The sequence below is a fragment of the Tamandua tetradactyla genome, chromosome 3 (genome assembly GCF_023851605.1).
Source record: "Tamandua tetradactyla isolate mTamTet1 chromosome 3, mTamTet1.pri, whole genome shotgun sequence".
Lineage (NCBI taxonomy): Eukaryota > Metazoa > Chordata > Mammalia > Pilosa > Myrmecophagidae > Tamandua > Tamandua tetradactyla.
In genome coordinates, this window is record NC_135329.1 from 117,751,968 (window position 1) to 117,775,407 (window position 23,440).

The 23,440-nt window shown below is 34.6% G+C and overlaps 2 protein-coding genes across 15 annotated transcripts in view; one reads left to right on the forward strand and one right to left on the reverse strand.

The window, feature by feature from the left end:
• Positions 1-4,000, forward strand: part of ACVR2A (activin A receptor type 2A) — an 89,843-nt gene extending 85,843 nt beyond the window's left edge. For 2 of the 3 annotated variants that reach the window (XM_077153727.1, XM_077153729.1), the window contains exon 11: positions 305-4,000. In XM_077153727.1, the coding sequence (XP_077009842.1) occupies positions 305-499 (195 nt within the window). In that variant the 3' untranslated portion in view covers positions 500-4,000. The remainder of the gene's footprint in view (positions 1-304) is intronic. The other variant, XM_077153728.1, reaches the window with a different exon arrangement.
• Positions 1,517-23,440, reverse strand: part of ORC4 (origin recognition complex subunit 4) — a 103,351-nt gene continuing 81,427 nt past the window's right edge. For 10 of the 12 annotated variants that reach the window (XM_077153744.1, XM_077153738.1, XM_077153732.1 and 7 more), the window contains 5 exons: positions 22,800-22,886; positions 12,408-12,516; positions 9,609-9,704; positions 9,456-9,523; positions 1,518-6,896 (listed from right to left, as the gene is read on the reverse strand). In XM_077153744.1, the coding sequence (XP_077009859.1) occupies positions 6,708-6,896; positions 9,456-9,523; positions 9,609-9,704; positions 12,408-12,516; positions 22,800-22,886 (549 nt within the window). In that variant the 3' untranslated portion in view covers positions 1,518-6,707. Of the gene's footprint in view, positions 6,897-9,455; positions 9,524-9,608; positions 9,705-12,407; positions 12,517-22,799; positions 22,887-23,440 lie in introns of all 12 variants that reach the window. The other 2 variants (XM_077153740.1, XM_077153742.1) reach the window with 1 other exon arrangement.

A 23,440-nucleotide genomic window follows, 5' to 3' on the forward strand; every position in this document is an offset into this window, starting at 1 on the left:
GTTCAGTTCAAGGGTTAAATTGAAATGACCTGGTTTATGAACAATGAATAGAGACTTTTGGAATTAAAAATTATATATTTCTGCTGTTACGCTCTCTGATGTTTTAAAAAAAACTTGATGCTTTTCTTCATGGTCCTGCACACAACAGATGCTCAACAAAAGTGAATGTTGACAGGTATCAAACTTGGCTCACCTTAAAACTTTCTTTGACCCACAAAAATAGCAGTTTCTTTTATGGCACTTTTATTCTACTTCCTAGTAGGAAAAAAAGCTCTGATGTTTCAATCTTTTCCTCCTTTTTTAGGGGATGGCAATGCTCTGTGAAACGATAGAAGAATGTTGGGATCATGATGCAGAAGCCAGATTATCAGCTGGATGTGTAGGAGAAAGAATTACTCAGATGCAAAGACTAACAAATATCATTACGACAGAGGACATTGTAACAGTGGTCACAATGGTGACAAATGTTGACTTTCCTCCCAAAGAATCTAGTCTATGATAGTTGCACCATTGTACACTGATACATAGGACTTGGAACTGGAGCTGCTAAGCTAATGAAACTGCTTACGGTTTATTTTCTGTGTGAAATGAGTAGGATGTCTCCTGGAAATGTCAGAAAGAAGACCCTCGTTTAAAACTGTGGCTCTGGGAGACTTACTTAACCGCCTACAGCACAGAAGCGAAGGACCTGAGAGTAAAAGAAGTTGTGAACTCTATAAAGAAACTTTTGAAAGTGTACATGAAGAATGTGGCCCTTTCGAAATCATAAGGATCTTTTTGGACCTGGTTAATCAAGTGTTTGAAAACTGACATCAGATTTCTTAATGTTTGTCAGAAGACACTAATTCCTTAAATGAACTATTGCTATTTTTTTTTTAAATCAAAAACTTTTCATTTCAGATTTTAAAAAGGGTAACTTGTTTTTATTGCATTTGCTGTTGTGTTTCTATAAATGACTATTGTAATGCCAATATGACACAGCTTGTGAATGTTTAGTGTGCTGCTGTTCCGTGTACATAAACAGTCATCAAAGTGGGGTACAGTAAAGAGGCTTCCAAGCATTACTTTAACCTCCCTCAACAAGGTATACCTCAGTTCCATGGTTGCTAAATTATGAAATTGAAAACACTAACACAATTTGAATAAATTGATCATGTTTTATAACAAGGTATTACAAATTCACTGTGTTATTTTAAAAAAAGGTAAGCTATGCTCAGTGCCAACACTAAGTGGCCGCTCGTAAAGCAGTGTTTTAACTTTTCTTGTGCTAGCCTGTAATTTAAGAAAAAGTGATTTTTGAAATGAGAATGTGGTGTCATTTCCCTCCTTCTGCCCATGTTTTTAAAGCTTCATCTTATAGCCGGTTCCCAAAATATTGCATTTACCTAAGTACTTTGTTTTCTTTTAGATGTGCTGTGTGGGGAATATTTGAAGCATGATTTAAAATTTTTTTTAAGTGAGCTGCAACACTGGAAAGCTCTTCATTTTTATTCTTTTAAAATAGATTTTTCCTATTTATATATGTAAAATTGTAGTATATTTCTTTCGACTAAACAGTGTGTGGACATTCTTTATCACTGTTTTGGGATCACCTCAGGAACTGGGATTACCCAAGAACTCCTCACTCTATTTTGAGATTTGTAACTTTTATCACTATACTTCTGCTTGGTGCCATCTTGTCAGAGTAATAGATGATGTCTGTGATCTGTAAAGAATTGTCCTAGGATAGAGACTCTGAATTTTTCGCACAGATTTCAGATGTTACTGCTTTAAAACTGATCAGGGATAACAAGTTAGACTTAAAATTTAAAATATGCAATGACATTTAGAGATAGCCAATATTGATATAGTTAACATGGTCTAGTCCTCCTCCCCAAAATTGCTTTCTGATATCAATTTAGGATAGTTCATGCCTTATTCTTGCTAAGAAAATGAAAGTGATGGTAGGTGCCAAAGTACTTTATCAAAACAATATTACATTAGGATACAATTGGATTCTTCTTCAAATTCATATAGGCCAAAGTAAAATATTAATTTCCTGAATCCTAGATTACTGACCAACAAATAACCAGTATTATGCTATGTTTTTTTGTCAGGTTGTTTTTAAATCCACCTATTAATTTTATAAAATAATTTTTTACATGTCACTATCAGAAGTTCACTGTGAATGTGTTATCTTCAAATGGCTATTTAACCACACAGCACACTACATTTTACATTTAATCTCTGGGAATAATAAATTGTAACTATACGTCCACAGACTCTAAGCAGGGAGGGAAAGAAGGGTAATAGTATTATCATTTGTGTGTCACACACCAAACAGAACTATATGTGCTCTTGGTCACATACGTACCCAAGGTTTCATTGTATTTCTAAGAATTCCCATTTCAATGTTGAGTTCACCTCTTTATTTCTGAAAGTACTTGATTTCAATTCCTTGATTAGCTGTTGCTTCCATTTCAAAACAAATTAAGAAAAAATATGGAGAAATGTGCATACATGAAAGGAGTTTGCCTCTTGAAGACTAATTTCTACTGTTTAAACATTTAACCCTCTTTTAAAAGTTTAAGAAATAAAAACAAGGGATATTACAATGAATAGGTTTGGCTCACATGAGCACTAGAGATAAATTTTATAAAACCAGTTATTCACAACATAAAATGTTTTCTCTTCGTGTTAGAAAATGTTTTTAGAAACCCTGGATACTGTACTTAGCTCGAGCTAACCAATTTTAAAGCTTGTATCCTTTTGAGAACTATGTTAATAGAAAAATACTTTTTATAAGCAGTAAAATAAGAAAGTTCCAGTGACTACCTGTCCTGATACCTAGTCTTGTTAAAACTTTCTTTTGCAGGGCATTTTAGTGTTTGGTTTACAGTCAGTGCAGAGTGGGCAAGTTATTAAGTTTGGTCTAGGGATATTAGAAAAAAGAAAGAATGAAAATGAGAAAAATGGTGATTTGCTTCAGGGTAAATTGAGACCCTGATAATTTTTTCCTCATGTGTATGGTGCTCCTCATGATTAGTCTTATATTTTGCCTTTCTGATACCCATCAGAACTGCTGCTCTAACTTATATTCTTTACCTTGCCCAGATCTCCATGGGAGGACTGCTTTATGATCAACTGCCATAGGACTGATGGATAACCAGTGTTGGCTTTATTCGAAGTCTATGCCCTGCACAGCTTTGTATGTATATTATAGGAGGTTTTTAGCATGTGATGTGTGATTCTTGTTTGAATGTTTATTACAGGTACCTTATGAATTTCAGAACAGAGACTGTGCCTCACAATTGTTGGTCCCATGAACTTGCACTATCATTCATGGTGACATTTGAAAATACAATCAGGAAAAAACCCCAACACCTTTGGAATTTAAAAATAGGATCATATGTTATGAAATTAAAAAATAATTTCTCCCTCCTCTTTTCCTAAGTACCATCTACATTTAAGTAAAATGTAGGTATAGGGGGAAAAGCCCTTGACGGATGGTAGTCTAGTGGGATTAAATTACTGTTTAAAAAAAAAATCTTCTCACATATTTTCCAGTTTCTCTTTTTTACCTTTTTTAAAAACTACTTTTTAGGAACATTTGGTATAATGTGTATAAATTTACCGGTTTAGGGGCAAAATGATAAAAGTAGCATCTTGATTGAACATCATTTACCTCAGATATGCAACCAGCAGTACATTTTTTATGCAGTCTCAACCCATATCCTATTTGTTACCTCTCAAGATATTGGTAAGCAGTTATTTTAGCTTTACTCTGTATTTCTTGTCAGTGTTTTGGGCACAGGTGTTGTACTACTGTCAAATTGTACTTGCTATTTTTTCTGCAAGTATTTAACAAAAAGCTTAAAAAAAAAGCCCCATAAAACCCCACCTTGGATAAGTGATTGTTAAATATTGTACAAATAAAATGTATAACTATTCCCATTCCATCCCCAAGTTAAATAAATAAATGAATATGGTATGATTTGCATATGCAGTCTTTCTTTAGCTATACATTCTAAAAGAGGGGACCAGCAGCTTTGTAATCTATGTTGACACTTATATATTTGAGATTTTCAAGAATGGAGATAGTGGTGAAAGAAGGAAAGTTTGCCAAGTATGCCATTTCCTTTGTTGGCTAAGCAAATTATATTACTATGGGAATATATGTTGGCCCTACCAGTTTTAGGAAGCCTTGTTTTCCCATTGAGTGTCTCAGTTTATGCCCCAATGGATTCTTAATTTTAAGGTGAAGGTGAATGAAAGGGCAGCACCTGAATTATGTTGTTTTGAAATAACCTGCACTATCTTCTAAACCAAATTAAAATGCAAATAATAGTGGAATCTGTATGGAGTCTTTATAGAAAAGACTGAATTGTTTTCCACAGCATGTTCCACAAAACACTGATTATAAATTCAGAAAGGTAATACAGTATATACCACATACATATATCATTATAATACAGTAAGTTTGGACCAGGTTTTAATTCTTCAGACTATTTTCATGCATGTGCATGGGAATCTGATTTGTCTTTTTGTTTTATAATATCCTGTGGGTCAACCAAAGGGAACATAAGTAAAATGAACACTGAAGCCTCTAACAATTCTTTATCTACTTATCAATCTGATGATCCAGGGGAGACTGATCTGATTTTGTTTTTGTTGTATAAGGTTACGTTCCTCTTCTAGTAAATGAAGATATCTTTTCTTCTAGTAAATGAAGAGTATCTTTAAGCCATGCTGGCAACTTTATTCTAAAAAGTTCTCATTTGGTTTTTATTTTATTGACGATGGTTTAGGCAGTTTAAGAAATGAAATTAGTTAAAAAAAAAAAACTAAATAGATTTAAGCATCTTTGTATTAGGGAGTATGATAAAGGGAACGTCAACATTTTCTTCTATCTACAAAAAAAGCCTTTAGAATGCAGGCTTGTATAACTTTAACCAAACCTATCTTTTTTTCCTAATTTGCTTTATAACTTTCATGTTTACCTCAATCAATGATAATTAAAACCACCTTTCTAATTTTTTTTTTATCTCTTATTACCTAGATGTTGTAGCTCTTAGTGTAGCCATGGAGACAAATGAGGGTTATCAGCCTTTCAATGGCATCTTAAGCTAATAAAAATTTGCAATCTTTAAATCAGTTCCTTAGGCTGTCACCCTTTCAAGCAGATAGCACCCCCTGAAGATAGTTCAGAATTCTTTTGAAGAAACAATTATTGCTCAAAAGTGTGAAATCCTTGTTTCTAGTAGTAATAGTGATGCTACAGTGTTAAGGTATTTTGGCAAAATGTACTGGAAAATCTTTAGAATATCGAGTGGATCCAAATTTGTACACCTTAGCCTTAATGAGACACTGCTGAAAAGGAAACTATCTCAAGACTTAGAAGACATAATTGTTTTGCAGGAGGGAGGAAAGGCTTTATGTGCAAAAGAATAAGTTTTAACTACTGAAGAGCTATTTTTATGCATAGAAATCTTGTATTGCATTCTATATCAAAGTTTATAAGACAGATAAATTGTTCCTTAGCAAATTTTAAAAAATACTCAGTCATGAACCTATTGTTGAACTTTAGGTCTAATGAAACCACCGGTTTTGGTATCAGTCAAACCTAGGTTGAATTCCAGGATCATTCCATACCTACGTGATTCTAGTCACTGCCACTGCTGGGGTCTCTTTTGCCTGTGCATACAATAGGCAATCAAATACTCTTGAATAAATAGTCATTAACAATGACTGCTTATTAAAGGTCTTTTAAAACATAACTGTGTGAGTTCATGGATCCCTTAATTATAAGGTGATGTGTCCATTGACTTTTCCACATTCCCCTTAGGTATTTATTTATTATTTTTTACATGGGCAGGCACCAGGAATCGAACCCTAGTCTCCTGCATGGCAGTTGAGAATTCTGCCACTGAGCCACTGTTGCACTGGCTGGGATTTATTTTTTATACAAATAAATTCAACTAACGCTGCACTGCCAAAGACTAAAATTTGTGGTAGTGGTTTTCTAGATATCTCCTAAAATAACTTGCTAAAAAGACAAATTCTAATTATTTCGGCCTAGGATAGGCCTATGAATCTGCATTAAAAAAAAAAAAATCCTACTGATTCTGATGCAGATGGGATGAAGGCCAAATTCTGAAAAGTCTAGATAGAACAAACTATTCAAACTCCCCTACCTTTTTTCTTCCATGTAAACCATTCTCTGGCAAAATTGGTAAGACTCCTTAATTAGAAAACCTGGGTCTGGGATAGAATCCAAAATTTCCATGTGTACATAAAGCAATGCACCACCATCTACTGGACCAAAAGATTTTTCTTTACATCTCAACTCACCACTGTTTCTTTGCTGCTTTGGCTTAAGTTTGTAAAAACATCTGCTGGGCTAAAATGAACCTTTTGCAATATACCACATAAATATTTCACAAGTGTGTTAAAAAAGCATATGGCCCAATTCCTAAAATAGTCACATTTTATTCTTCTGAACTGCTACTTACAACATAATCTAAATCAATCACTAGAATTATAAATCATGTAACGGTGCTCATGATTCAAAGGCAAGATACAGCCAAGATATCACATATGCGAGTCTTCCATAAATACAAAAATACATGTTTATAAATATAAGAAACTGTAGTAACATATCTTTGATAATAGCTTAGTTCTTTAGAGAAGTATGCCTGGAATTCCAACACTGAAGTCACTCATTATATTCATAACCAGCTTAATGATGATGTTGCCCATTGCCTAACATCTGTAGGACAGTTGGGGTATTTTTGTAGAGCATTCATAATTTGAGTGTTATCCAAAAGGAGTTTCATTAGCTGGTACTCTCTTTGTGCATTTACTGATGTTCTTTCCATAGGCTTTATTAATTCTAGCTGTTGTAAATGTTCAAAAGCCTGGAAGATGAAAGAAATAGTTTAGGTTGAATGGGGGGAGGAAAGTAACAAAGTTAATCCAGCCAACAGTTAAGGCTTAATCCATGCCTGGTAAATTACCTTTTACTGGAAATCAGTAGGGTTCATAAACAACTCCTACCAATCTCATAAAAAACTTTGTAAATCATATATTTAAAAGTGTCAACACAGTTATCTGTCCCTGCATCATTGACTATAAAAAGAGCAAACCTTAATTCAGTCTGTACAATATGATAGGGGTTTTGTTCCTAACCTTATTCTATGCCACATTTCCTTTCATTTCAGAAAGGATTCCAGTTTTCTTCTCTCAAAAAAAAAAAAAAAAAACTTAAGAATCCAATAAGACCTTTCTGTACTTTCTGATTACCTATGCTACTGTAATTTGCATTTACATTTTATCTCTACCTTCTCAAGACTTTGCTACATAAAAGTTTAAGACATGAGGATGATTGAATAATGATAATAGTTGTCACAATGTGACTGTGTGATTGTGAAAACCTTGTGTCTGATGCTCCTTTTATCTACCTTGTCAACAAACGAATAGAATATATGGAATAAAAATAAATAATAGGGGGAACAAATGCTAAAATAAATTTAGTTTGAAATGCTAAAAAAAAAAAGTTTAAGACAGCTTCAGTAAAGAGGGAGGCAGTAAAGAACCCTAAGAGCCCACCAGGCTTGGCCAGCTGATCCTGAAAGTAAATGATTCAGCAGGTGTCATGGGAATGGAGAAAGGAAAAGCTCCTGTTTCCTTAAGATGTGTGGCTGACACTACTATAATCTGTCAACAAGTATCCTTCTTCAACCTTTCCCTCCTTCATAGGGCTCTTTCCTGTCTGCTTCCTTTTGTCCCTAATATTCATGTCTTGGATCTCTTCCAACCTTGATTGTTGTTTTACATATGTAATTAGGGTATTGGGGGGGGGACCCAACAATACTGAATTGTGAATCACTAACCATTAAATATTGATACCCTGAGCTTTCTAGTCTTACATCCTCACTGAAAAACAGCATTGGCATATGTTCTTAAGTATCATAAAAACTTTCTAATGCTAAAAAAATGTTAAATCTGTTATGATAGATAGTATTCATCTCTGAAAATGAGAAAATACTGGAGGCTACTGGTGTTGGGCTGAATAAAATTGAGATTTAAAATATTTCTAGGCAGCAAAGTACTTATTTAAAATGTGAAATGAGTAGCTGTGAACTGTTTTTAAGAATTTAAATGCTTAGGTGACCTTTCTATACTTAACTCTCACAAATTCTATCAGACAAATGTAGACATTAGGGTAAAAAACCCTCCAGTATTCTAAATACTTTTCATTTTGCTGTGAAGAAACAATACCCTGTACTCATATTTTTTTCTTGCTACAAGAAATAAGATTCTGACTACTAGGGTCTAATAAGGGTTGCTAATAGACTATGGGGCTCACAACTCAAAAAAAGTTTTCCATAAAAATCCTTCAAAGCTGCTCTCTCCAAAACCACCAGCTACACAAGGCTCCTAAACACTCAAAATGTGGTTAGTATACTGAGACTCAATTTTAAATTTTAATTATTATTCATTAAATTAAAAAAACTGATGGCCAATTCAATTAAAATTTTTTAAGTTTGGAATAATTTGGGGATGCCAATCAATCTTTTCAAATGAATTTTGTATGAATCTAAAGAAAGATCAAGTCCTTCTGGTAAATATTTTAGTGAGTTAAGAAGTGCTCTAAGTGTAAAATAGATGCCAAATTTCAAAGATTTTACACAAAAGAAAATGGAAGGTAAAAAGACTTCATTAATAATTTTCTATATTATGTATTGAAATGACAATTTTTAAAATAAATCAGCTTATAACAGTATTATTAAAGCTCATTTCACCTTTTAAAATTTCTTTCGCAGTTACTAGAAAACTAAAATTACATTATGTAACTCACATTATAATTCTAGTGTACAGTGGGGCCCCAGAAGAATGTTCCTTGTGTTTTTTCCTTTGCATGGGCAGGCACTGGGAATCGAACCCAGGCCTCCGGCATGGCAGGAGAGAATTCTGCTGCTGAGCCACCATCACACTGCCCTGCTCCTCGTCTTTTAAAACACCATGCCTCGTGCCCTGCCCAAATAAAACTTTCTCTGTATACCCTCACCAGCCAATGAGATTTGGTCCTTCAGTTTAGTTTTTTAACAACTCTTATCTACATTTTTGCCTCTTTTCACTGTTGAGATTACAAAGGCAACTCCTGAACTGGAAACGGATGGATTTACTAACTGTAGATTTATAATCTACAATTACAGATGGTAATGGAAGTTGTTTTCCAGGATGCAAGTGCTAAGAACAGACACCAGAGGGCAGTATATACCCTCAGAACCGTAAAACAACTGGCTGTATATGTCAGAACTGTTTGCATTTTTAGGTAAATTTGTTCTGGGAAAAAAAAATCCCTATGATAGATAGCTAAAGTTTAAGAATTAAAGTACAAATTTGATATGTACAATCAAATTGTACATAAAAATATACCTGTCTACAGAAAATTAACAGCAAGCAAATCTTACCTTCATGACAACAGGTTTCTCAAAATTATACACAGAATGGGCTTTTCTTTGAACAAACTTCTGAAACTCTGAACAGAAAGCAATGATAACATTAATATCTTCACATAAAGAATCAGGGAGGGTCAGAAAGAAACTACCGAAGTCTCATCTCACCATTATAGACCATTTGAAAATTAAAGGGCTCATCTTCATAGATGTCATTTAAATGTTTCATTGCTATTATAAGACATATTTCCAAGACAGACAGACCTACAATAAAAGGAAAACAAAAATTATGAGTTGTACTTTATTTAGTGATACATATGACTGAGATAACTGTCCTCAAAATAGTATATGATGAAACAGCATGGTTTTGAGAGGTAGGAAAGATCAAGATCCCGTGTGTTTCAGTTGCTATTACCTACATAAACATAAGCACGTTATTTAATCTCACTGAGTTTAGTTTTCATCCCCGCAAGACAGGATTTTTCTAAATTAACGGGGATGTTACAAAGAGTAGAGACAATTTTATCAAGCACTCACAATACAGCCCACAGTAAACAATATATACTGCAATTGTTATGTGACTTTAAATTACAGAGCCCATAGGATTTATTCAGAGAATCGCTAATCCCCTGGAAATTATATCCAAAATTGCATGTATAGGCATACCTCAGAGATACTGTGGATGAGGACCCAGATTACTGTAATCAAGCAATTCACACAACTATTTTGGTTTTCCAATGCACAGAAAAGTTTTCACTATACTATATTCAGTGTGCAATAGCATCATGCCTATAAAAAGGCAATGTACATGCTTTAATTAAAAAATACATAATTGCTAAAAAAAAAAAGTTCACATTCAAATGAGCCTTCAGTGAGTCATATATTTTTGCTGGAGGTTCTTGCCTAGATGTTGATGGCTGCTGACTGATCAGAATGGTGGTTGCTGAAGGTTGGGGTGGCTAAGGCATTTTCTTAAAACAAAAGATAAGTTTGCTGCATAAACTGACTCTTCCTTTCACAAGAGATATTTCTCTGTAGCATGCAAAGCCACTTGATAGTATTTTACCCACCACAGAACTTCCTTCAGAAGTGGTGTCAATTCATTCGAACTCTACTGCTGCTTTATCAACTAAATTTAGTAATAATGTAATATTCCCCCAGAAGCAGATTCCATATTGAATCTACTCTGCTCACCTATAAGCCACTTGTCATCTGTTAGTTTCATCATGAGATTGCAGTAATTCAGCACACCTTCAGGCTCTACTTCTAATTCTAGTTCTCTTGCTATTTCCACCTCATCTTGCAGTTACTTCCGTCACTGAAGTCCTGAACTTCTCATGTTGACCAGGTGTGTTATCAATGAAGTAATATTTTGAAAGTAAATTTTTTTTTCAGAGAAGGTCTCACAGTGGGCTTACAATATTCAGTAAACCATATGTTGTAAACAGATGTGCTGTCATCTAGGCCTTGTTATTCCATTTATAGAGCACAGAGTAGACTGAGAATAATTCTTAAGGACCCTAGGATTACTGGAATGGTAAATGAACACTGGCTTCAACTTAAAAGTTACCTGCTGCAGTAGCTCCTAACAAGTCAGCCTGACCTTGTAAGTTCTGAAGCCAGGCCTTGACTTTTCCTCTCTAGTTATGAAAGTCTTAGCCGGCATCTTCTTCCAGTATAAGGTTGTTTTGTCAACACTGAAAACCTTTCGTTTACTGTAGCCATCTTTATCAATGACCTTAGTTAAATCTTCTGGATTACTTGCTGTATCTTCTGTATCAGCACTTACTATTTCACCTTGCACTTTTATGTATGGAGACAGATTTTTATCTTAAACCTCATGAATCAATCTTACTAGCTTCAAACTATTTTTCTGCAGGGTCATCACCTCTCTCAGCTTCACAGACTTGAAGAGTTAGGCCTTGCTCTAGATTAGGCTTTGGTTTAAGGGAATGTTGTGGTTCATTTAGTCTTCTATCCAGACCCCTAGAACTTTTTTCATATCAGCAATAAGGACATTTCATTTTCTTACCATTCATATGTTCACTGGAGTTTATCTTTAATTCCCTTCAAGAAATTTTTCTTTGCACATATAACTTGGTTGTTTATAACCTAGTTATAAGCTAAGCCTAGCTTTTGGCCTAGGTCTTGGCTTTTGACATGTCTTCTTCATTAAGCTTAATCATTTCTAGCTTTTGATTTAAACTGAGAGATGTGGGGCTTTTCCTTTCACTTCAACACTTATAAACGCCATTGTAAGGTTACTAATTGGCCTAACTTCAATATTGTGTGTCAGGGAGGTCCGAGGAAAGGGGAAGAGATGGGGAACTGCAATTGGTGGAGCAGTCAGAACATACATAGACAGCATTTATTAAGTTTGCAATCTTAACAGGCATGGTGTGTGACACTGCAGAACAATTGCAATAGTAACATCAAAGATCACCATAACAGACATAAGAATGAAAATTTAAAACATTGTGAGAATTACTAAAATATGTTATAGAGACACAAAGTGAGCGAATATTATTGGAAAAATGGTATAGATAAGACCTACCTAAGAAAGGGTAGCCCCAAACCTCCAATTTGTGTAAAAAATGCAGTATCTGCAAAGCATAACAAAGTGAAGCACAATAAAACGAGGTATGCCTGTACATGTTTTTTTCCTAGAGATGGTACATTAGATTCTCAAAATAGACAGTGAACCCAAATGGTTATAAGTCCTATCTAAACTTCCAGTGGGGCAAGGAAGACAGAGTAAGCTTCAAGTTTCTTTCTCTTTATATAGGAGTGATAATACATACTTAAGGGTCTAGATTAAGGGTTGTATGAAAGTATGGATGTAAAATCCATATATAATGCTGTGTATAAAGCACTATGCTTACTGCTAAATATAATTAGGATTTTGAACGGTATTTCATTATCTAAGTTCAAATACAAAAATAAAAAAATACTGAGCAGGTTTCTCACCATGTACAATATTTGCTTTAGAGTCCATGCTACACAACTGGTTTGCTTCCATGAGATCTGCTGGAGTTATAAATGGGTGTGATGTTGTCACATGATTTAAAGCAAGCATCTAGGAAAAATGTGAATCAAACAAACAATTACATATTTACTTGAGCATTTTGGAGATATTCCTGTTTGAAACTGCTTAATTACTGAATCTATTCTTATTGGAGAGTAAATATTTATGTTTGGGAAAGGTATTTTCTCACTTAACACTATTAAAACATAATATTTCAATAAGCATGCCACAAAATTCTATAAACATAAAGCACAATAAAGGTTTTGCTGCTTTTTCCCTTACCATTTTCCATTTCCATATTTTATTTACAACTCCTTTAAAAAAAACATTTAAAATGATGAAGTTGTCAGGCATGATGTGAATAAACCTATGGGACATTTGGTGAGGTAAAATAAGCCAGAAACAAAATAGCAAATATACGATCTCATTTAGAAAATACTTATGAGAAAACTGGGCCTTAGAGCATAAGCTCTTACAGCAGTCACATTTAGTCTGGAGTGGTAACTGTTATTTCTGGATTTTGAGGGGCTGTTTTGTATATGTGTAACCTGGTATTTAGATATAAAAATGAAGCCAGTCAGGTTGGGATTAAAGTACTTCAGAATATAGGGGTGAGGAAGACATTGCCTGTATTTTAGAACTTCACCTAACTCTTTGAGATCAAAGGAAGAATCCTTTATTATGTCCAGAAACTAGGTTTGCTGTAGCACATAATCTAACTCAACCTGTCTAGATAGATGATTTAAACAATCCAAACATAGAGAGCCCAGAATAAAAACGAGAGCCTTTAATCCTGTATAGCTTAATATAATGCCTAGCTACATCCCAAAGTATATTAAGCAAGTGATCAAAAAGTACTGGCAAAGTCCCTTGAGGGATGCGAGAAAAATTATGGAACTGTTTAACTTTACTGCTGAGAAAACCCTGGATACTATGCCAAAGATCAGGGACACCTAAATCAATAGGCCAACCTCTTGATCTTGAGGCTTGCTCTTGTGAAGTTTATGTATATAGTGGAGAAGCTTAGCCTACCTACAGGTACGCCTAAGAGTCACCTCTGGAGGACCTCTTTTATTACTCAGATGTGGCCTTTCTCTCTCTAAGCCCATCTCTGCAAGTAAAACCATTGCCACACACACATGGGACAATGCCATCCAGGGATGAAAGTCTCCCTGGCAGCATGGGAGATGACCCCCAGGGATAAGCCTGGCCCTGGCACCAAGGGATCAACAATGCCATCCTGACCAAAAGGGGGAAAAGAAGTGTAACAAATAAGGTACCAGGGGCTGTGACAATTCAAATAGAGTCAAGAAGCTATGCTGAAGGTCACTCATAAGCATGCTTCAGCTAGATAGTGCTACCTATCATAACTTGCCACCCCCCAACCAAAACCATTCCTGTCATTCCTAAAGAATACCTAGGGCATTATATAAGATTCTGCAAAGATTCCATGCACAAGGGTAACATTGGGTAACCAGATAAGTCCTGAAATGCAGAGGGGCCAGCCCTTCCGGAACATCCACTAGTTCCATCCCCCTATCCCATATTATCAACAGCTCCTTTCAACATGAAAAAGTTAGAATGGGCATAGCCTAAATACCCATAAAGAGTGGGAGAAAGATCAAAGGTGATGGTGGAGTTATACAGAGAAGGTTGTAGGATGAAAAATCATGGAACTGTAACCTATATCAAACTTTAAAATCTGTCCAGAACTACTTGTTAAAATGTATTTGGAAATTTACTGCTTTTTTGAATATATGTTATGTTACACAATAAAAAAGAAGTTACAAAAAAAAAAAAGAAAAAAAGAAAAGCATTTAAAATGGAGTAAGGAAAGAAGACAGGGAAGATAAATGAAAATTCTTATCAAAGCCTCAGACAGAAACCAAAATGACAGGTCAAGACAGGTATACACTTTTTTTGGGAAGGGGGGGGTTATTTACTAACTTCTAAATCATGATGGCACATACTCCTCTTTCCAGCCTGATGAGATGATCTCATCAAAGAGCAGCAAGAGAAAGTGAAAAAAGGTAAAATATTAAGCTACTGTAATAAGGATGCAAAAATTAGATTAGGGCATCTAACTTGTATTTTAAAATATAAGCTCCTTTTAAGAGCAGTCCTGACAAACAGAAAGAGCATTCTCTGAAACATAGGTAGATGGTTCTCATCCAGAAACCAGCAAGTGTGCCTTTTTCTAGTCATTGTCTTTTTTGTACATATTTCCCCAAAGACTTGGAAAACCTGTAAGCACAGTCTTGCAGGGGGTAGGATCTAACAGCAGGAGAATGATTTGCTATAGGGATTATGATCAGGAAGGAAAATACAGGGAGCTCTGGGGTACCAATAATATTCTAGCTTTTGTTCTAGATAGTAGTTGCAGAGATATTTACTTTGTAATTATTTATTAAAATGTATCTGTAAGTTTTATGTGTATTTCTATGTATGTTGTATTCCACAATCTAAAAATGTCTAAACATGTTGAAGGAATGTAGGAAGGCATACACATATTTTATAAATGTATAAAATATATTTTGGGCATATGTAATCATAAATATATATATTTTATTTGACGTTGTAGAAGAATTGTTTTATTGCAGAAAGCTGAGTATCTAGCATGGCCTCTTAAGATATGAGAAAAACACCTAAGCTGAAAGGACTAGTAGGGGGTGGTTTCAGGTTTTCTTGTCAAGAAATTTTATTTTATCATCTGAACAAAGATCCACATGGACTAAAAATACCTAAGATTTTCTTTTAATAAAGTTTAAAAACAAGTGATGAGGCTTGACACAAAAATACAGTCTATCAGGTTACAATAATCAACATTTCAAGGATTTCTTAAATTTGTTTCTATTACTATAAGTAATTTTTAATAATTACTATGGATTCAAATATGAAGAATCCAGGGATTACAGCTTGGCTTAAGCAATGCTGAATTAGAAGATAGTAAATTAGTATCTATATAATGTTCTTGGGAGAAAAGGTGATTCAAGTTACACCCAAACTGTTCAAGAATGAAGGCAATAGGTATTCTTATATATTAATATATATAAGATCTTAAAGAAAATGGTTCCCATAAACTTTTGAAAAGTATACCAGAATGAACCTAACCCAACCAATAGAAGACAAAGGACTGGCTACACCAGATGAAGACAGAACTAGAAGGACATACCTAGATATTATGGCCTGAGATGATTGGCATTTTTTTTTTTAAATTAGGATTTATTTTTATTTTTTTTATTAATCAAAAAAAAAAAGAAAAGAAATTAACACAACATTTAGAAATCATTCCATTCTACACATGCACTCGTAATTCTTAGTATCATCACATAGATGTATGATCATCATTTCTTAGTACATTTGCATCGATTTAGGAAAAGAACTAGCAAAACAGAAAAAGATATAGAATGTTAATATAGAGAAGAGAATTAAACTAATAATACTAATAAAAAATATATATATATATATAAAAGGAAAAAGAAAAAAACAAAAACAAAAGATACAAACAAACAAACAGAAAACTATATTTCAGGTGCAGCTTCATTCAGTGTTCCAACATAGTTACATTACACTTAGGTATTATTGTGCTGTCCATTTTTGAGTTTTTGTATCTAGTCCTGTTGCACAGTCTGTATCCCTTCAGCTCCAATTACCCATTATCTTACCCTGTTTCTAACTCCTGCTGGTCTCTGTTACCAATGATATATTCCAAGCTGATTCTCGAATGTCGGTTCACATCAATGGGACCATACAGTATTTGTCCTTTAGTTTTGGGCTAGACTCACTCAGCATAATGTTCTCTAGGTCCATCCATGTTATTACATGCTTCATAAGTTTAGTCTGTCTTAAAGCTGCATAATATTCCATCGTAGGTATACACCACAGTTTGTTTAGCCACTCGTCTGTTGATGGACATTTTGGCTGTTTCCATCTCTTTGCAATTGTAGATAATGCTGCTATAAACACTGGTGTGCAAATGTCCGTCTGTATCTTTGCCTTTAAGTCCTTTGAGTAGATACCTAGCAGTGGTATTGCTGGGTCGTAATCCATTCTGCCATTCTATGTCTTTTGATTGGGAAATTCAGTCCATTAACTTTTAGTGTTATTACTGTTTGGATAATATTTTCCTCTACCATTTTGGCTTTTGTATTATATATATCATAACTGATTTTCCTTCTTTCTACACTTTACTCCATACCTCTCTCTTCTGTCTTTTCGTATCTGACTCTAGTGCTCCCTATATATCATCCCACTGTCTTCTAGCTTCCATGGTTTCTGCTGAGAAATCTACACAAAGTCTTATTGGGTTTCCCTTGTATGTGATGGATTCCTTCTCTCTCACTGCTTTCAAGATCCTCTCTTTCTCTTTGACCTCTGACATTCTAACTAGTAAGTGTCTTGGAGAACGCCTATTTGGGTCTAATCTCTTTGGGGTGCGCTGCACTTCTTGGATCTGTAATTTTAGGTCTTTCATAAGAGTTGGGAAATTTTCAGTGATAATTTCTTCCATTAGTTTTTCTCCTCCTTTTCCCTTCTCTTCTCCTTCTGGGACACCCACAACACGTATATTTGTGCGCTTCATATTGTCCTTGAGTTCCCTGATACCCTGTTCAAATTTTTCCATTCTTTTCCCGATAGTTTCTGTTTCTTTTTGGAATTCAGATGTTCCATCCTCCAAATCACTATAATTCTGTCTCTTTAAATCTATCATTGTAGGTATCCATTGTTTTTTTCATTTTTTCTTCTTTGTCCTTCACTCCCATAAGTTCTGTGATTTGTTTTTTCAGATTTTCTATTTCTTCTTTTTGTTCAGCCCATGTCCTCCCTCAATTTATTGATTTGGTTTTTGAAGAGTTTTTACATTTCTGTTCGTATATTCAGCATTAGTTGTCTCAGCTCCTGTATCTCATTTGAACTATTGGTTTGTTCCTTTGACTGGGCCATATCTTCAATTTTCCGAGCGTCATCCATTATTTTCTGCTGGTGTCTGGGCATTTGATCAGATTTCCCTGGGTGTGGGACCCGGCTGGTTGAAAGGTTTTTCTGTGAAATCTCTGGGCTCTGTTTTTCTTTTCCTGCCCAGTAGGTGGCGCTCGTGGCACTTGTCTGTCTGCAGGGCCCACCAGTAAAAGATGCTGTGGCTCCTTTAAATTGCCAATCCGAATCTTGCAGTCGGTTTCACGCGTGGAGGGGGGGTCGCCGTCCGCCGCGGCTTGGGGGAGTGCCGGTCCAAATTGCCCAGCTGGCCCGAGATGCCAAGCGTGGCGGGAGGGCCCCGCTATCCAATGTTCCCAGTCAGACCGGGGAGCCACATGCGTGGAGGGGACCCCAGTCGCCAGCCGCCCCGGCCGGGAAAACGCACGCCCTTCGGGTATCTCACCGCAGCGGATTCTCCCTGCCCGTTCAGCCATTCCTGAATGGGGTACGCTGTCTTTCTGGTCTCTGTCGTGGCTCTGGGAGCTGTTTCGTATTGTTTCTGTTTCTTTAGTTGCTTTTCTGGAGGAGGAACTAAGACCCGCGCGTCTTACTAAGCCGCCATCTTCTCCGGAAGTGATTAGTATTTTTTAACAGCTCGGCAATATGGTGTTTGGATAAAAATGGCTAGTCTGGCTATGAGGGTTGCATCCTTTGTGGAGAGGGTAAGTGAATCTGCACAATGGTGCTGACTTCCACATTATCAGTTACTGGAACAATTCCTAAATTATCTTTATCATCACCCCCTTGGATGGTATTTAGAGATCCCCAGCTAATACTCTCCCCAAAAAAGATACTTAGAGCACTTCCTTGTACAGCAAATAACAGCGAGGAGAGGGCCAAGATACTCCCCATTATCTTGATCCCCTCATAATGGTGAAAAGAATTCCTTCATTAATATTCCCATCAACTACTGCTTGGAAAAATTCAAAATTAGTTCTGTGGGATGATATGCTTGAAGATATTCCATCATTTCCCCTTATATCCAAGTGCCTGATAAGATGAAAGAAACCCAATGTCCCGAGAAAAGCAAGGGAAACCATATCCTTAGAATTCCAGTCTGAATTAGATAGGTCTAGGACCAAGAGGAAGGGAAGGTAGGGAAGAACAGGAAGGAGGCAGCCCACAAGCCTGTCTGAAAACATCTCCATTAGCAATAAGAAAAAACTTCCATTTTTTTTTAACCACCTGATCAACTAGTCAGGGTAGTTTAAGAGATAAATAGAAGTCAGCTGTTTTACGTTTAACTGTACAAAAAAGAAAAAATAACCAAAATTACACCCAGAAATAATTCTCTGTGCAATAAGAGTCTTTCTACAATGCAGGTAGCTGTATCTTTTCAACAATTAATACAACTCTTGGATCAAAGTTGGAAAAATTTGCTCAAATATTAGAAATTTTTCCCCTATTTATTTGAGCTTTTCATTAAGCTAAACTTACTAATTTAAATGGGGTTTCCAGATTAAGCTAATAAGATATAAAGATATCTTTAGCAAGACATCCAGTTAAATTTGAATTTCAGATAAACAATGAATAATTTTTTTATTTTAAGTTATGTTGTATGCAATATTGGGAAACACTTATACTAGAACCTCTCTGTCCAACCCTATCCAAGGCCCAGATGCCTAGGGCTGAGCAGAAGAGTATGGCAATCCTTATCTTTCATTCTTTTACTGAGTGGGATCCTGGTCTCCAATAGCTCCTTCACTTCCTCTTTACTTTCCTTTTTTAAAAAAAATTTTTATTATGAAATATCTTTGATATACAAAAAAGGTAAAAGAAAATAATGAATACCCATGGCCATGCCCCCAGATTAAGAAATACAATTTTATAGAGTTGAAGCTACTTGTGTCCTTCCCTGATTGGATTCTCTACTCTTCTCAATAAAAAATGACCTTAGATAAGGGGTTATTCTGATGCATATCTTTTATCACTATTTTATACTTCTAGTATGTATGTATGTATGTATGTACTTTTGGACTATATATAGAGATTTTAAATTTTTTTCCCCAGGACCAAGGCTTTTTATTTAACCTCTGCGATCTTACATCAATATGATCTAGTTCTCAATAACACTGTGAATGACAGAAGTAGAATATCACATGAGGACTTATTTTATCTCATAACATACACTCAATAGTATCAGAATATACTACAATCATTACCATTCTGATTATTTTAAAAGTTTAAGTTTTTTTTTCCAGCTCTTTTTTAAAGATATATTCCACTGATGCCATACACACTGTTCTGGTTTAAAGTTACTTAGAATATTGTTTTCTTTTGTGGTTATACACCAATTGGATACACATTCAGTTTCACTTTATTTAGTTTTTAGGATTTTTTTCTATAAATTCAATCCTGTTACATGATACATAAAATATATACATGGTTCCAAAGTCAAATATAGAAACAAGGCATATTCAAAGAAATCCACTTTTTATCTATCAAAAAATCAGCATTTATCCTTTTTATGCTTTTATATGAATATATATTTGTAATATAGTCACATGTATCTATCTTTTAGTATTCATAAAAGTTTGTATTTTCTTTTAATGATTAGCTTTATATATATTCCTTTAATAGTCTCTGTTTCCCTATTTTTGGCTATGCATTTACTGATAAAAGTAGAGTCATTTTTAAGTTTTATATTAACAACCTTTTATACCTTCTATCACACTTCTTTTAACTGAGCCCCTGAGAATTTGTGATATGTCAATTACAGTTCATTTTTTTAACTGAAACCCTGAGAATTTGTTGTCAATTTCTCTTGTATTCCATGCCTTTGAATATACATGCACCTTAACTATTCTTTACCTTACTGATGTACATTTGCCAGTTCTTTTTTTGTGTGTTTATAAATAGAAACAAAATAAATTATCCTCTACATATCTTCTTGTATTATCTTAGTTTCCCTAGCTACCTAATTTGCCAAACTGCTCTCTGAAGTGCCTATACATATTTACATTACCAGCAGCAATAAATTTAATAGTAACAAACACCATACCATCAGACAATTATCTTATGGCACCCACCAGATTGGGAGAAAAAAAAAATTTGTAATGCTAATCTGTATTTTCCTGGTTACTTTAGAGGTTGAACATCTTTTTCTATAGGTCACGTGAGATTTTATGCTGGCAGATTGCCGTTACACATGTTTAGTTCATTCTTTCATTGATTATATTAGTCTTCATGTACAAGCTCTTTATACATTATGGATGGTGGGCATGGTAAAATGCATTGTATATATCCTCTCTCAATTAATCTTTTTGCATGTAAACATCTAAAAATTTGATGTAATAAAGTTTATCTTTTATCCATATTTTCTTTCATGGTTTGTGATTTGTAAACCCTGTTTAAGAAAAATTTCCCTACCCCAAGTTATTGTTATATTTTCTTCTGAATTTTTAAAGTTTTGTTTGGTATATTTCAGTCTATCTAGGTAGAACTTACTTTGGGGTATGCAGTGAAAGTATTTTCTCCTATGTGTATAACTCTTGAATTTTACATTTAAAAATTATCCAAACTATATAATTAATCTCAGTCAAGTCTTTCTCTTTTTACTATAAGATTACCATCTCTGAAGAAATTCTCCCTAAACAAGAAAAATTAAAAAATAACAACACAGGGGTGCAAGGGTAGTTCAGTGGTAGAATTCTCATCTGCAATGTGGGAGACCTGGGTTCAATTCCTGGTCCATGCACTCCCCCACCCCAAAAAAACAAAACAAACAAGCAAGTAAACAAAAATTCAACAAATGGTACTGCAATAATGGGATACTCACCAGGAAAAATAATGAAATGTGACCCTGCCACACAGATTACAAACAAAAAAACCCAGGCAATTCCCATCAATTTAAAATGTAATACGAAAATCGTCAGAATAATAATTGTTCATGTTGACAATTTTGAGGTACAGACATTTTCCCAGAATAGTGGGAGGTATGTATGTGTACGTATATGTATATGTATACGTATATGTATAGAGAGAAAACCTCTATATACAATAAAATAGTAAATAAAGTCAAATCTGGTATATCAGCAACTAAAAACCCTACCCTAAAAATACTTAGTCCCCAAAACCATATAATAAAGTACGACACAAGCTTTAAATTAAAGCCAGAGATCCATGAATTTTAGTCCTAGCTCTACCATCTTAGCGGGTCACCTTGGGTAAATTATTTAACATCAATGAGCCTCAGTTTCTTCAAGGATAAGGATAAAAATACCTAAGGATAAATAAAAAAACCCCTAAGGATTATTGTAAGAGATATAATATAAGTTACCTGGCTCATGTGCTATTCAATAAATGGTAATTATTATTATTATTATAATTACTGAAATTGACCAAAATCATCTTCCTCTTGAAAAGTATTTCTCATGAGCAATTTTCTACAAATATTAGACTAATATCAATTATTCTAACTGAAGGAGAGTCTTTAATTTTCAGAATAATCAGGTACCTCCTGATTTATACTGATATCATTTAAGCTTAAGGTATAATTGTTTTGTGAAACACCATGACCAAGTAGGATTTATTCCAGATATGCAAGGCTGGATCAATATTAAAAAATCAATCAAAGTAATCTATCATATTAACAGTCTAAAGAAGAAAAACAGTATTAACTTGGCACTTGACATAGAATAGTGTTTGATAAAATCCAGCACCCATTTGCGATAAACTCTCAGCAAATTAGAAACAGAGGGGAATTTCCTTAAATTGATAATGAGCTCGTCTTAAAAAATCTATGGCTAACCTCATACTTAATGGTGAAGGTCAAATGCCTTCCATTATGATGGGGAACAAGATAAGGATGACCACTCTTATTCAGCAAAGTGCTAGAAGTTCTAGGCAATGCACTAAGGCAAGAAAGAAAATTAAAGAGTATAAAGATTGAAAAGGAAGAAATAAAATTGCATCTCACTTCAGATGATATGATTGTCTACACAGAAAATTCCAAGGAGACTTTTAAAAAGAAAAAAATTCCAGAATTTTTAAGTGGGGACTGCAAGACCAGAAGACACAGATCAATACACAAAAATCAACTGCATATTACATACTAACAATGCACATTAAGGAACCAAAATAAAAAACAAAATGCCATTCACAATTACTCCAAAGAAATTAAATACTAGGTATACACTTAAAATATGTATGGGGTCCATGTGGTAAAAATTACAAAGTGATGAAAGAAATCAAAGAAAATTTCAATGAAAGGAGAAATGTACCATGTTCATGGATTAGAAGACTCAATGTAATAAAAATGCCAATTCTCCCCAGATTTGTCTCTACATTTAATGCCATTCCCATCAAAATATAATTATCTGGTGAAAGAAAGAGACAAAAATGAAACTACTACAAACCAACAGCATGTGTAATGACCGCAAGTTTTTGCTGACATTGAAATGCTTCTGTAGTACTTCTCGTACGCTTCTATCTTCCGAAAGATACTACAGGGAAAAAGAAATTAAGAAGGAATTAATGAACAATGTAGTTTAAAACCTAAATGTAATGCACAACCTAAATATAATCTAACTGGTTGATACATCTAATGAACTCTGACATTTAGTCATTATTAAACAGGTGTCGGTCTTAATTATAAAACACTAAAACAAATCAAATTTCCAGCCCACCAATTTCCTTCTTATCCTTTCATATTACTTTAACAGACATAAAGTTTTAAACATCATCCTTTTTAACCCAAAATTTTTAGTCTAAAAAGAGAAAATATACTCTGTGATGGTTTGAAGCTGTGTGTACCCCAGAAAAACATGCTCTTAAATCTGGTCCATTTCTGTGGGTGTAAACACATTTTAATTAGGATATCTGATGAGGTAATTTCAGTTAAGTTGTGACCCAGTCCAGTCAGGATGGGCCTTAATCCTCTTATTAGAGTTCTTTATAAGTGGAATGAATTTCAGATAGAGTGAGAAAAAACCAGAGAGGAAACAGCCGGAAGATGAAACCAACAGCATCCAGAAAGAGGAGTGAGAGGGCAGAAGAG